This window comes from Falco punctatus (assembly GCF_963210335.1).
Source record: "Falco punctatus genome assembly, chromosome: 12".
Taxonomy (NCBI): Eukaryota; Metazoa; Chordata; class Aves; order Falconiformes; family Falconidae; genus Falco; species Falco punctatus.
The window spans coordinates 8447778-8464289 of NC_137592.1; the positions used below are offsets into that span (position 1 = coordinate 8447778).

At 36.1% G+C, this 16512-nt stretch overlaps 1 protein-coding gene across 5 annotated transcripts in view; it reads right to left on the minus strand.

The window, feature by feature from the left end:
• The window catches only part of TASP1 (taspase 1), a 96422-nt gene that overhangs the window by 64412 nt on the left and 15498 nt on the right, over positions 1–16512 (minus strand). For 3 of the 5 annotated variants that reach the window (XM_080408516.1, XM_080408515.1, XM_080408513.1), the window contains exons 5-7: positions 8671–8791; positions 7139–7223; positions 805–884 (exon numbers count right to left, since the gene is read on the minus strand). In XM_080408516.1, coding sequence (XP_080264642.1) covers positions 805–884; positions 7139–7223; positions 8671–8791 — 286 coding nt within the window. The remainder of the gene's footprint in view (positions 1–804; positions 885–7138; positions 7224–8670; positions 8792–16512) is intronic. The other 2 variants (XM_080408517.1, XM_080408514.1) reach the window with 1 other exon arrangement.

A 16512-nucleotide genomic window follows, 5' to 3' on the forward strand; every position in this document is an offset into this window, starting at 1 on the left:
CTTTTGGTAACGGACTCTGATTTCCTTTATGCATAACTTCAACAGGAAGCATAGGGCATGCTCTCACCTACAGCAAACTACAGACTGGTAGTAACAGCACTTTCCAAAAGGGACAGGACTGAAGAAGAGAAGGGAGCCACATCCTCCTTTCCACAGGTAAATGCACTAATATTTAGCCTAGTTTATAGGTGGTATATCAATATAACCACTTCTTTTCTTTTAAGCAAAAAGAAGTTTTGTAAGGGATCTGACTACAGCAAGTATACAGTATAATCCAAGTCTATTTTCTGGATCAGGTTATTCTACCATCTTAGATGAAGCAAAGCCTACCCAGGTTAAAAAAAACCCGCAAATTAATTTGACTGTCTGTTTAGACCAGAGCAGTTCTGGACAAAGGCTCAGAGATGAGTGTAACTATAGAACCTGAGAATCAAACCGGCACCTGCTGAATTTAGATACATGGCTAGATGGTGCTTTAAGGATCCAAGACGGATCACAACTGAAGACTCACAGGACCAAGCTTTAAAGCGCCAACCTTTCCGTAAAGAAAGTCGTTCATTGGATTTAATCCTAGAATCACAGATTCATTTGAATTAGATGTTGCTAAAATGCAGCTAAGTAATAGTTTATATTTTTTTCTATTTAGATACTTAATAGAGAATTAGTAAACTTAAACCATCCTTATATACCATAATATCATAAGCTAGTTGAATATTAAGAACAGCGATGTAAACCTCAAAATATGAGGCACCAATTAAAATTACTCTGTCCTGTTCTTCCTACTGACACCACCAGTTTACTCACTTGTAGCCATGATACCTGGAGGACATGCTGGTATCCCGTGATCAACTGCCCATCTGTAAGCTCCTTCACCAACTAAAAAGCTAGGAGACACAGAAGAGGGAGTTTAAACAAAACCATATAACAAATCCCCCTTTTCTTGCAATTATTTTTTTCTAATTGGTTTGGTCATTTAAAAATTGTAAGCTGTCTACATAAATGTCAGCTATAATTACGCTTGGCAACCTTACGTAGTTTCATTAAAAGACTATGCAGCTTTGACATTAAGTTTAGTATTGGATAAAAACAAGTGCTATTAAATTGGAAATTAATTACCAAATAGCACCAGCTTTTAATTGCAGCTAAACCACGACAAAGTCGTCTATACAGTCTTGCTCTCTATAACAACTTAGTAAGATCCTGAAGACCTACAGTGTGGGATGAATGAGGTGAGAATGGTAAGGTATTTCCAGTAAAGTCAGCCAATGCCACAGAAGTATCAAGAAGTAATTCAAGAAATACAACACAAGCTAAAAATAAGCCTTATTTAGAAGGATGAAAGTCTAGCTCATGGAGGTTTATCATGCATTTGCAGATGCTACTGAATTTTTCATATACTTGCAAAAAAACTCCAACAATCTCTAGAGTCATTTTCTAGTCATTACTGAACACTTTACAGTAGTGAGACAGCACACACTGCCGTGACAATGAATGACAGCAAAAAATACAGATACACATGTAACTTTTAAGGAGAGAAAAAAGCAAGCCTCAATTATTTATACTGTCTCCCCTTAAAGAATTCAACCTTATTCCCTGAAAAGTGGACTGTAGCAGCTGAAAATCATAAATTTTGAGAAAGCTGCTGTGCAACAGCAACAACAACAGCAACACAATACAGGCCAACTACTTCCAATCTTAATTTCATATCCTGCTTTTGAAATAAGAATAACACAGCTGCCTAACAGACACAAGAAGTAAAGACTGAGGATTTAAAGTAATTTCAGAAAGTGTTACAGAAATACCAGGTTTATGAATATGAGGCTACAGAAGTTATTTCAGCTACAAAGAAGTCCCTGGGGCCATCTAGTACTACAAATTCTGAGAACATTATTGATATAGCAAATTTGTTGGCATTAATGCTTTTCGAGTTTTCTAGACAGTGCTATATCTGACACCTGCAGCTTTCAGTATGTAGTAATTTGAAGTGGTACTTCCTATCTTCTCTGTGACTTCACCGATAGAAGAGGTGCGTCCAGTTTTTCCTTACACAAGTCTCAAAAAAAAACCCACCCCAGAGTTTATCTAGATGAGAATTTAGATTGTTAAATACATATTTCTTACCATCATTAGTACAGCTCCAGACAAATACTGTTCATGTTGCAAGATACTGTAAGTTACTGGGTACTTTGGGAGAATTCAAGCAGAACCTATCAGATAAGCTAGTGCTCAAGAAACAACCTGTCACTTTCATTAATGTAAGAGAAATGCAAACCATACCCAATCCTAATTAATTAATATTCTCCACTGACTGAAAAAAAAGGCGGCCTTGGTCTTTAAAAGAAACGTTTTCTATCAATAGTACATTCTCAGGAAGTAAGCACTTCCTGTTCACTAATACAATTTACCCAGAGAGGAAGGGTAGATGGCAAAAGTGTCAAGCTCAAATATGAGGAGGTTTATATACGTTAACTTGAATAGCACAGATCAGTCAAAACCACTGCATTTTACAAGCTAATTCACAATTGCCTTTTTAATACTTTTAATACAGAAACAGTCATTAGTATTTATGAAAAGTGCAAAAAAATCACCCAAGAAAGTCTCAAAACTTAAGCAATGTGAGTTTTACTTTGCTCACTTGAGTCCTTAATTCCTACATTCCTTTCCTTCCTATAAGATGGGCACAAACGAAGCATTTTCTAGTTCTGGTCCCAAAGAATAGTTAGATTAGTTGAAGCAGACATCTAATTGAGGCCTCATAACACCACAGAGATCTTCCACCTTTTTTAAACTTTCCAGTTCGGATGTCTTGAAAGGACAGCACAATCATAGAAAAGTTAAAATACACAGTTTATAAAAAAAAATTAAAAATCACAATCTCAGTGCTTTGTTGTCTGTACAACCTATACTGCATCTCCTATAAATTGATATAGAATTAGTCAGTAAGAGAGTCCTACAGGACATGCAGTACGAACTCAGCTCGGCAGGTAGCCAAATACCTGTAATCTAAACCAAGACTAAACAAGTATTTACACCATCCCAAAAAGCAAGTTCTGCAATCCGATTCAGCAGAGCCACACACACCATTGTACCAGCCACAGATGACAGGGTGGCGAGAGGGTGGGAACCAGCAGTCTGGCACTAGGGAACCGCTTTAGTTGCCATGAGAATCATTCATGTAGCCATGTAGAAAAGCTGTACCAGGCAAGAATAAGCAGGGCAATACTTTTAAGGTGACATAAAAACAAAACCACCTCTAAACAAGTAGCAGCAAGCTTGATTTATTGGGGGACTGGGAAAATAGGGAATAAAGCCAGTGGGATACAGAAAGCAGCCAAAACCTCACCAAGTTTCAAAAGCCTTTGGGCTAATTCAAAATACTTTTTTTTGGGGGGGGGGGGGGGCAGGGGGGACGTGAACAAAACTGAAACCAAAGGATGAATGCATTTGTGCTCTGCTGCTCTGAAGGCTGGTTCTGCACAAACAAGATAAAAAGACCTTTCTTGCAAATATATCAAAGGAAGAGTACTCTCTAGTTGTTACAGGCTCAGAACACGCAGAAGATGAAAACATCCTCCTAACAAGGAGCCAATGCTAGGACGTGCTTTCCAGTTTCAGGCAAACTAGACCATATTAACAGAAAATGCAAGTAAAGGTGTCTAAAAATGGTCTTTTCAGGAAATCCTCTCCAAGAACATGGTTATCCTGGTGCTGTTTGCTCCAAACAGGACCATTTAATATGAGCTGTAGGAGACAGGCAACACCAAGCTAAACAGAAGTGGCAGAAGGAGGTTAGATCCATTAAAGACAGTCAAGGCGAACCTGAATATAACAAACTCACTTTGTAACATTTATTATAAAAATGCAGCAATCACTCTGAAATCACTGTTACAAAGTAGAAATCATTCTGAAGAAATACAGAAGAGAGATAAAAGGTGGTGCAAGTCTTTACTCTAGGCACTTCCTTGACTATGCACTGCCCTGCAAGTTACACAACGTACATATATCCTACCTACAGTACTGTAAAACTGTGAAGCAATTACAAATCCCTGTATCCCCGAAGGGGGGGGGAGAGGTAAATGAACAAACAAACCAAAAACCTAAGAAAGGATTCTTTCCCACGTGGGTTACTATTAATACTGAAAAATGGATACAGACATGAACTTAAGATATCAGTAGTACTAAGGAGTTCTAAGAAAGGAGACATTTAGGTGTATTGGTACCATTCTGCAGTTCTTTCGTATCTACGCTCAATAGTAAACAGATGTAAATAACCCTTTTCCCTCAAGAAGGTCAATGATTTGGAATAAGGAATAGAAAACCTTCCAACATATTACTACAAAACATCTGACCCATTCTTCTGTGACAAAAGACCACTTCCAGAGATCCATCCAATACACAATAGTGCAATTATAACAGTGCTTTCTTTTGTAAAGTTATACAATGAATAGGAATATCATATATCATAATATGTAAAATTTACAAGTTCAGTATTTTCTGTTCCTGCACCCATAGGCAGAGAACATCTTGACATCGAGCTGAATAAAATACGGCAGAAAGATGTAAGGACCTTAGAAGTTTCAACAAATGAACTCATACATTCAGGGATTCTCTACTTTAAGTTTTCTAAGTTTTAATTTGGATAGCGGGATTCTGACAGCAAGACACTGATCCAGAATGACACACTCTACAGAGCAATTTATAGCAAATTGGGTACATCAGTTAGGACACTTAATCACTTCTTCCCAACAAACTTACCATCTCAGAATAAATAATTCACACTCATTAGAATTTCTTCTACTCAAAATTAGAAATGTACCACTTTAAATTGGTTTTGAATTGGCACCATAAAATTAGGTGCTGAACAAGGGGTTAACAGGCCAAACTAACTGCTTCCATGTGTTCTTCTACAGACAAGAATTTCCATAATGCCACTTCTACTAATCTCTCAGCTTTTGTATTTTTCTAATGTGATCACGCGCTAAACATTCTGACCAGAAAACATTAAGCTAGCTTAGATCATGCTATAGAAACAGCCTCTACCACTAGGCTTCTTTAACAAGACAGGTTCTTTGGCTAAGCATAAGATTCTCCCCATACATTATTTGCCCATAAGAAACAAGATGGAACTTGTGGATCTTCACAAATAAAAATCAGTTACTAAAATCCTAACACTTGGTAGGAATACCAAAATACAGCTGCTCTCTTGTCATCTGACTATACATGTTCCCAGCTTGTGCAGGAATATATTTCAGTCCCAAAACAATAATGTATCATGCCAAACCCTGCCAGAAAGGCAAGGTATGAAATTGTCAATAGTCACCACCTACACTGAACATGAGCTCTATCGTTCTGAACTTGGGATACCCTGTATGTACAGAAGCACCAACCAAAGCAAATCTAAAGCACAACCCATTATATATCCCGCTGTTATAGACTGTTCCCAGGGTAACTTAATTTGCTCTAATTAAATGTACATTAAAAACACAGAATAGGAAAAAAGGAAATTAAAATATGTATTAGGTAACTCAGGTCCACAACATTTGCAAAATAAACTGTAGGTGTTTGGCTCTGAAGGCAGTTCACCTCTTGCCTCAAGAGTTTGAGCTCCCATGTCTTTAAAAGCATCCATTAGCCAAGATCTTGCAGAGTATTTGAAAAATTTAGTCTTGTTCTTTGAGGGCAAGAGAACATAGTTTCTTTTCCATTCAGTTATTTTTAAAATAATAGCAGCATTAACGAGGTCATGAAGTTACAGCAAACATGCTAAAATGCCCAAATGCTCTTCCTTACAACAATTCAAGAAGACACTGTGATGATACAAAGAAAACTAAATCAAAAGTGCTTGGTCCTGTAGCTGACTACGGTACTAGTTCTGGAACACCAAAAAAAACCCATCTCATTTGACATTCTCTTTAATGTAACTCAGCCAAGCCCCACTTTCTCCTGACATCCCAAGAAAACAGCTACTAACAGCAATTGAACTTCACATTCCTATTCCTTAGTAAACTGCTCCTCTGAAAAAAATAAGTTCTCTCACCAACTACCGTTACTCTTTCTTCATTAAAGAAAATAAATTTAAATGCAAAATCTGCCTGTCGATGGTTTGGTTTCAGGGTGGCTTTTTTTCACCTATGAGCTTCCTGTGCAGCATGACAGAACACTGAACTAACACATTTTTCCTGGTTAAATCACAATACTATACCATCCAGCCACATACTATTTGGCTAATTTTATAGAGTAAGAATAACTTGGGAAGTAAAATCTGTGAATCTAAACATAAGTATTTTAAACTACATAAATGCTGGTTTAATACATCTGCAAATACTGTAGTCCATTAGTTAGCAAATGGCACCAAATTTCTGCAACAGGTATGATAACTGAGCATAGCAGTCAATTAATATGAATGAATCATTCAAGTACTCTACTTGTCAATTTAAGACACTAATGAAAATAAGAGGGTTTTAAGAACAATCGTTTCTGACTCATTTCCCAGATCCTTTCCAAAATGATGCAATATTATTTAAAGTTGTTATGCATTTAACAGTCACCTCTTCCATCTAAGTACTATACCCATCTCAATAAAGGAGTGCATATTTCGATTGTTGCTGTAGATGCTATTAAATCTATCTTTAAAATAATTTCCTATTTTGGCAAAAATAACAGGAAGTTACTAAACACTGCACATTTCCACACAATAGATACAAAATAAAGCCACAAAGACAAGGAGGAAAGTAGGACTCTTTTATATACTCGTTAAAAACTACGTTGCCTCTTTCAAAAGTAGACAGAGGCAAAGGCAGTAGAATTTCATTTTAATCTTGATGTATTCAAGGATTTTTCAAAATGCTACAGTAGCAAACATAAGAATTCAGTATGATGTAACTGGAAATAATCACACAGACAGAAATTATCACAAAATGATGGTGCCATCTATTCACAATACTTCATTCTACCCACAGCATCATCAAGTGCACAAGATGTTTCAAGATCAGAGAACAAAGCTTATCTTCTTTTTAAAGGCACACTATCGCTGGTATGTGAAACAGCACCAGCCTTCTTGGGATAAGATATAGCCTTCAAACATTGCATGCAGAGAGACAAAAGACCAAAGTAAAGTCAAGCAGAACAAAGCAATTACCAAGGTGGAATTCTGCCAGCAGAGAGTTTTCCCTTCTGCCCTTCACACAACAATCTATTTGCAACTGAAACTGGGTTCTTGATTCCTGAAAGGAAAAATTAGCAAAAAATGGGAACACGACATTAAAATATTTTTCCACATAGCATTGTAGTGTTCATTTTAGCAATGGAAGTCAGCTTCCTTCAATTTCCAAAGCTTTGCCAAGTTATTAAGAGATAACTTATGTTTCAATTTAACAACAACTTTTATCAGCTTTTCCTTCCCATGTTCTAATAGTAGCGATAAAGCCTTCTAATAAAAATCAACACACACGCACACTTTTGGTTTTTTTTAAAGAAAGAATCATATTAAAAAATTAGGACTGACCTCCTACCACAAATCTCAAATTAATCCATGATATTCTACAGGCCAAAGGTATTTTGTGAACATTAATTTATCAAAATTAAAGGAGCTTTCATTCAAACCTATGTGGCCAGCACAGGGATTATAGGATTTAGGCTTAGCTTTCTCTCACTCCTTCCTTCCCCAGGGCTGGAAGGATACATTTTCTAACAAACAAGCCTTGAAACAATTATATTATTTATTTCAGTTTGTATCTATATAAGGAAATTATTGCCACAGATTAGAACTAGTCTAGGATAAAGAACAAAGTTTGAAATGGTGTCAGAAAAGCTATTCAATAGTAACAGTTAAGGCAGTTCAATGTACTTAACACAAAACCTCAACAATCCCTATCTGGGACTGTATACCTATACTTGTTTTGTACAGAAAGCTAGAGCTACAAAAAAAAAAAAAAAAAAAAGAAAAAAAAAAAAAAAGCAGCACATTAGTTCTCAGATTAAGTAAGTCCCACATGCAAATGCATGTAACCTTGTAACAGTAACACACAAAATAAATGCAAATGTAACTGATCATGCAAGAGAAATTATAATGAAAAAAAAATCTCCAGCATACAGAAATTTTATGTCCCAAGCAAACAGCTTCATAGATGAGCAGATGCACGCATTCTCAAGAATACATGAAAGCCTTCGGTCTGGAGGCTAGCGCACTATAAAGGAAACCTTGGTCCCTCAGGATCCTAACTTGACCAACTTAACCTAAGAGATCAAAATATCAACTGACCTTATGATTGAGTTATATACCAGTAAGTTCTCTGAGGAGACAGAGAACAAAAACAAACATAAAGCTGCATTTAAATGCTTGTAAAATTATTTTTTTAATAATTTCATTTTATTTTAAAGTTATTCTACAAATTCATCTGAGCAGGCTCACTCCCACTGTGAATACTGTAGAGTACCATCACACAATCGTTCTGCATCAAAGGATTAACAGTGAACTAATAAGAAAGTATGTTACACAAAACAAACCTAAACAGTAATTCAGGGCGCAGGAATGCCTCCCCATTTTTTAAAGTGGGCAGAATTTATTTAAATAAGGCAGTATATACAATGTCCTCCCTCCCTCCAAAAAAGAACAACATTGATCTTTGTGCTTAGATCAGTAGCTAGCAATGAAATACATAGTTAACATACCACTCAGTGCTCCAACTGCTCCAAAATTTAATGACTTTCCATCCATTATACTGGCATCACATTCTATCTCACCCAGAAGGTTTAGGTTAGACCCCAATCCTGCATTTGTAAAAGGAGAATCCTAAAAATAAGAACAAAACACTGTAAGGGCACATCCATAAAAGACTAGATCAACACCTTTATATAACTGATCTGATGCCACTGATCTTGCAGTGCACTTTCTTATTCTAGTAATTTAACCTTCCACACCAAAAACAACAGCAATTTGAACAGGGCACCCCAAATTACTGTAACGGATACCTTACATTCTCTACAAAACATGATATATCTCAAGTGTAATAATGTGCTAATACAAAAACCAATCACCCAACAATTTAAGCTAATCATTTATACGCAAGCAAAAGCCTTACAACACAGAAAAATCTCTCTGTCCCTCCCCCAAAATGCACACTTCATTTGGTCCCTAACCCATCAAGTAACATTTAAGTAACATCTAATAACTGCTGCACAGACCACAGTGGACCTTTTAAACTCGAAGTATGACACAGCAGCAAAGCAGAACCATACCTTTCCTTAACATTCTAAGCCTACAGCTGCAGCTATGCATGCAGAAATAAAGAACTGGCATCAGTTAACAATTCACTTCGTAAAATTTCTATTTGAGCATTATCTGAAGAACAGTCATTACTGCAGCCTGGAAGGTTCTTGAATAAAAACCAAGACTTATTTCATAGAAAGTATGGAACAACATTTAATAAGCTGATTATAAACCTAAGTCCTCCTTTATTAGCACCCTCTGTAGCATTTTGCAAACTCAAGGTTCTTAAGAAGTTTTGCATGCCAGAATTAAAACCACACATTTTTGCCCCTCCCATTTCATCAGAGCATCCTCAGGACTTTAAAAACACAACATTTTAAAGTAGCACAGTTCAGGATTCTCACTGCCAACTCAGTATAATCCCCTCTTTCTAGATGCAAACACAAAACGAAGACAAGACAAAGAAACCGCCCAGAACAGCCAAACAGCAAAATTTCAGAGACGCTGCATACTTTCAAAGCTTCATATCTGTTTTTATTACCACCGCATAACAACCTGATGCAACAAAATGTTGTCTAGACTACATGTCAACACACCAATGAAATTCAATGGTCATACCTTTACAGTACATGTAACAAAAGCTGAATCAGAAACAAATCTAGTGGAAATAGCTCAAAGTTCTGTCTTAAATGTTAACTGATTCTTTTTTGTACATACTGCTTTGTAATGAATACAAGGAAACAAAAGAAAGAGAGCACACAGAAATGAAAAATAAATGTGATGCAAGTCAGCTTTTGTTAACTTGCAAATGAGCAAGTAGTGAGTGAATTCTAAACCTGTTTTGCAAGATGTTGATTCTAATTTACAGAGATATTTAAAGTGTTCTTAGTGTTTGAGTCCCCAAATCAGTATCTTCCTGAAAATTATGAATATGTAACACAATTAATACATAGTCATGAAACAGCCTAATCTTTCCATGTTCACCTTATAACTATTCTTTACTTTCTGCTTTTTCCTTCTGCATCCAAGAAGTAGCACAAGATTTTTATCCCATTTTATCCCATCCTCTTTTATCCTATACCACAACAGATCTTCAAATTCACTGTTTATATTCATTGTGGTGTTCATTTTGATAGGTATGCTTCACGGCAAGTAAGTAAATCTGAAAAGATTTTAGGTTAATAAAACATTTGCAGTTTAGTGCACAGGGAGTATCTTTCCCTAGAAGTGGGTGAGGAGGCAGGAATATGATTGAAAAAGGCTACCAAGATGACAGCCTTGAAAAAGTAGAAGACTGTAGCACAGCTGCTGGCTTAACCAACTTCATTGCTCCCCAGGCTCTACAAGTATGAAGAAAATTAAGTCAGTGAAGTTTAGAACAAAAAGGAGCAGAAAAGTGATAGAAGGAATGTGAACATGAATGGTGAAAGGTACTTGGAGGACAAAGTAAAAACAGGAATGCATTAGGATGAACAATGCCTGCTCCTAGTGCTGTCCAAGTTCCTTGCCCATGGGTAATCAGAGTGCGTAGACCTGCAAGACTGGAGACAAATTTCTAATATTCTGTTCCAAAAACGTTCACTCAGTCCATTATACTCAAAAGCATTAAGAATTTCATGCTCTACAGATTTTTCACTGCCACAAAGCAAATATAGCCGTTATCTTAAAAGCAGATGTCACAGCCAAATAAAGGGAGTAAGAAGGACCCATCAGAACAGAAGCCCTAGTAACACTGTCCAGAATCCTTCTGCAGCGAAGACACAAAGCTCCCCACCATCTGATAAACATAATAATCAAAAAAGAGTAGGGAAAAAAATACAGGATACAGAGTGGCACTAGCTCACTTTATTTCTAAAAATCTAGATGTGCTTGATGCTTTAGCATAGCACTTTCACTGGCACATCAAGGCACCTTCACTGGCACTCCAAGAGACAACTTATTCAAAGGATCTCAAAGCAAAGGGAATGCCACTTGTTTCTCCCTACAGAGTATTTATGAGACTACTACAGAATGTTAGACAAATAAGAATTCTAAACCAACAAGATGGTAGATGCATATTTGGCGGCATAACTCTTTCATTTCAGAACTCAGAAGGAATCTTACCAGTACAATCAGTCACAACATGAGTAACTTGTCCAGTAAAAAGAAATAAAGACCAAAATCCAAGCGCCTGTTCAAAACCTCTGTAGAGTTTTACTTAGCTTTACAATCAGACTGCACTCAATTAATAAGATGGTCTCAGAATTGCCAAGAAGATGGTATACTCTAACTTCACAGCTCTGAAAGGTGATCTGATAACAGCTTTAGACAGCACAGGAACTGGGTGCGAGTACATGGAATTTTTGATACCTACCCGAGTGTCTCAGAGATGAGATATAAAGCCTTTAAAATAAAACAGGGAAAAACCTTTACAAAAAATGGAAACAGAAATTCACACCTACTTCTATAAATAGGCAAGGACATGAAATACACCACACAAATACATCTCTTTCTGAAAACAATCTCTGCAAAGTCTGACCAAAAGATTTCAAGACTCTGATATACAAATGGAAGAATACCACTTAATTTTCATAAGGTGTATTTTGAAATGAAAACTCAAAACCTTCAAGGAATGCAGAAACTTTATTAAAATAGAAGCATGCATGCCTTCAAAGGGGAAAGAACATAAACTGAACTAACTGAAGCACTCTCTTCATACCCTCAGACAGAAAAATGCAGTACCGCAATAACCATATGACTACCATAGGAGGGGGAAGAACCCAATCAAAGCATGTATCCAAGGAGGAAAAAGTTTATAATACAAAAGGTATCTTCAGGAATATACTTTTATTTAAAAACACAAGCAGAGATCAGCCTTTGTATTTCTAAAGACACTGAAAAAAGACAATGAATTAAACCAAACATGAGCTCTGCATGTTAACACCAAGCCCTTCTAGCACGGGAAAGTAAAAGGAAGAGGAAAAAGATAAACAAATGGCTATTGAAAACATTCTAACAAAACATAAGCTTTCAATTATGTGAAAAATACTACACTACCTGGCAATTACTTCACCACTGAAGTATAGCTAACTTAGTAAACCTGTAGTGAAGAAGATAGTACAATGCTTTAAGATGTGAAACAAGAGTTTCATTTTCCTGTTTTGCATCTTGTAAAAACTCTCAAGCTACCAAGGCTATCAGTTTTATTTTTAGAATCCTTTTAACTTCAAGATGTATTTACAAATGTTTTGGCAGCAGACACAGTCATGCTGAAGTTTCTAGCTGCGGTCAAAGTTGGAATGCTTGAAGAAATTACTCAACACTATAACACCAATGGTCCTGAATTACATCGAGGCAAACAGTTAAAATACTCTATTTTCAATATGCATTAAAGAACATTCCATCCATCTTCAATACAGTTTTGGCCATGGTTTATTTGCAATTTTTAAGAGGGATTCAAAGTCTACTACATAATGTAATTTTGAAGTTTATTTTTCTGTGGGAATTTAGCAGCAAGAAGTAAAAGTCTACAAGGATGAGTCACGTCCCTTTCAATTACACAAGCTAAAATGTTTTCAAAGAACACTTTTGTCACAGATTACTGTTAGCCACTCTGCTGCAAAACATCATAGTATTGCTTTTAACTAGAATTAACAACTTCCAGTTCATTACCCATTAAAAGTTCATGTATGGTGACTGCCTTAATACAACAAGGCTGTTAGCACTGTGCTTTCATCTTTAAAGATAAGTCCTTGGGACTAAGATTGTATATTCAAAAATCTTAATTACTATATAACTGATAAAAGCAAAGAAAAACCAATTCAACAAGAAACAAGTTCTTTCACTGCAAAATTTTGCTGACAGCCACAGAAACCCACTGCTTGAGTATAGCAAAAGATTCAAAATACCCTTTGCATTGATGAACAACAATAACAACAACTTCACAAAAGTGAAGTCATTTGAGCAATTTCAGTAGCAAGGAGATTGAAACTCAAAATGTGACATCCGCTTCCCCAACAATCATACTAATTTCCGATTTAAATGATGCTCATAAAGTACATTCTACTGAAGTCAGATTAAAGAAACAAGTGATCTACACACAGTATTAATACACTTAGACTAAAATCTTGTAAGTTTGAAATCTTCATCATTCTTTACAACAAACTTATACCCTTGCCTCCAGTACCTGTATCTGAACAGCAGACTTTATAAAGTGCTCTATAGTCAAAGAAAAGCTTGAAATTGCACATTGTTCTCACACAGCCATAAATGCTACCAGCAGGTGGGTTTGCTGAAAACTGCAACAGGACCTCCTCCTCCTCCCCCAAGAAAAGCTGCCCAAATCCCTTTGTGTTTCAGAAGAAACTCAGACTTCATATGGTGGCTGATAGCAAGAGTACAAAAAGAAATGGTACTGCAATAATGTGTTTGTAGAAGCATGCAGTTTACATGATGAGTCTTATGAAGCACCTTGTCCAGACCCATTCTATTACCAAGAGCTGAAAAAAGTAACACGTTCATTTGTTTTTCTGCCATGACAGCATTCACAAACTGGAAAACATAACTGCCTTTAATCAACTTATCAAATACTGCCGATGCTTACAAAGACCAGCACACTTATTTTAACAGTATTCTGTGTCAGCTGCTCTTGTTACTTTGCAAAAGAGATCTACCTTTTCTCTAATTAGCTATTAGCATTACCATCTTAATCACAGAACACTATTTCCACTTGAGATCCATATAGTCCAATACAGAAAGGCTGTTCTTTCTCCATTTAGAGCCTGCAAAAATAAAAGAAAAAACAGAAAGCATACCACAAGCAAACTGTCAGCTTGCTCATAAAAGATCAAGAGCAAGTCTTGTGCCTCAAGAAGTCTTTGAAGTAATGCCTCTTGGATTAGCTGAAATTCTGTCTAATAGGAGTTGTGTAATTGAGCGGAACTAAGAAAAAAAAATACTCATCTTTTGTGACACTACCACAAAAAGATATTTGTGCCATGCAAAGACTATAGATTTTTTGAACACAGCATTAGAAGTCCTAGAGAACTGTAAAAGTGATTATTTCTGATAAACTCACAGCACTGTGTTCTACCAAGAAGTTACAGTGTAAAATACAAAGGAATCTGTTATCACGTTATACAAACTTTTGTTGTTCTGTATCTTAATCTGTATTACTGACACATGTAAACAAATATTGTTTTTATCAGATTTTCACTATGTATCTGCCAACACAAAACGCTGCAGTGCTTTTTGTAAAGTCACTATTTTTTCCTGCATAAACAAAACAGTGATAGCTCACTAGAGACAGTCAACATACAAACCTACTTTTTTACTCATAAAATTTTGTTATTGATGAGAAAAACTATGCTGTTTGGTTTGTTGATTTGCCACATGCAGTTTCTATTTTACATAGAAAAACATCAGGATTAAAACAGAAAATGCAGCTCCAGAATTCACAGATGTCTGTAGGTGGTGTTCAGTATGAGATATGAGTAGATACAAAGCTTTCAACATTTTGAAAGCTGACAGACAGGAATTTCGCATACCAGATTCAAAAAACTGCTGCTGCAAACTACACCATTTTCTGAGTATACCTTTGATATTTTTCCCTTAATGTAACTGCATAGCTATATACTTTAATTTAAAAGAAGCTCAAATCCCAAGCCCAATATACTTTATACCAGTAACAGAGAGAACAACCCACAATTAAGAGGTTAAATAAATCACTTAATGAATAAATGAAAGCTAATAATTACATTAATGGCAACAGTACAACCTGAACAAAATAATATTTAACTTAGAAACTGGAAAAATGGAAAAAAAATAGGTTTTGTGCATCAGTATACATAAAAATACTACCTAAGACAATTATAAAACCTGGAAGCGAAATGATGGCAGGCATCACCACAATACTAGCAAGACATGAGGAAAAAAAGGTTTCTGATTGGAGTAATTTCATTAAAATGTTTTAATTTCATCTTAGAACTGTAACTTCTTACACAGATGTCACTTCAGAGTGTTTAAATCTACTAAAGTAAAAGAAGAAAAGTCTCTTAGGGATAACAAAAACAGATAAAACGTATACCCTAGGCACAGCTGCAAAGAGATATATAACTGTAAAGCTTCTTAAAACATGTCTTCTTCAGTGTAGCTCAGGAACATGATAAAAATCACAACACTAAGTAGATTTCCCCCCCACTCCACCCCCTGAGGAGGAAACTGACACACAAACAATCTTGTTGAGTAACAGCAGCCTCAGTTAGCTTACGGAAGTGCATTATAAATAACCCCGTTAGAGAGATACCTTTCGCTTTCACCAACCTATATTCTAATGTGTAAGATAACACATGAAAGCATATTTGAACAGCTCAGTGGAGACACCGAAAGTACTGTTTAAAGCCAAGAAGCTTGCCAAGTTAAAACTATGACTGAAGTCCTGGCTCCCAGTCAGCATGTCCGCCACATATTAAAGTACATGCTGCCTGCCTTACACTAACCCTGTCAAGTATGTTAACACTTTCCCAACATATGTGTAGACAAATTAATTGCTAATCCTCTAAGAGTAATAGCATAAACTCCAAACCCAGGAAATTATTTTTACAGCACAACATTTACCTTGCCTTCCTTCTTCACGAATAAAATTGCAGAGAAAGAAGCAATTACTCCTTACAGGAGAAGAGGAATACTTGTTTCGATCATTACTGCCATGAAGGTTGGGTAGAGCTGGGACAATAACCAAACTGCCTCATTTATATCCCAGAAATTCTTTTAGCTTTACCTCCTTCTACATTACTTCATAGGGACCCTTCACTAAAGTCTGATGCTATAAAAATCTCACCACTCCAAAAAGACACTCCTCCAAAAACCTCACAAACAGGTGCTCACCTCTTAATCATTATCAAGACTGTCTATCTTAATTAACGAGTACCATTTTGTAATAAAAGCATTACTTGTCCTATTCTTCTACACATATTTTGTCATAAAAATCAGAAATAAAGGAAAAGGATTATCTTACACTGAAGTCACATTTCTCTGAACAGCTTGCTTCTAGTCTCTTATACTGTCAGAGATTATACATGCACAAAGTAAAAAATGTAAGAAAAAAGCCTTTGGGAAGTGCATTCATTTAAGCACATAGCAAAAGTATGCTGTGGGACAAATAAGAACATAAAATTCCTACTTCATTTTCACAGAGTACTTTAATTGGATGGAGAGACAAGCAGCATTAAATTTATGCATTGTTTCTGTAGAATTATCCTGAAGAACTGAAAAAGTTATGAATAACACAACCCAAGGCGGCAGACTCAGTTACCTCAATATAATTA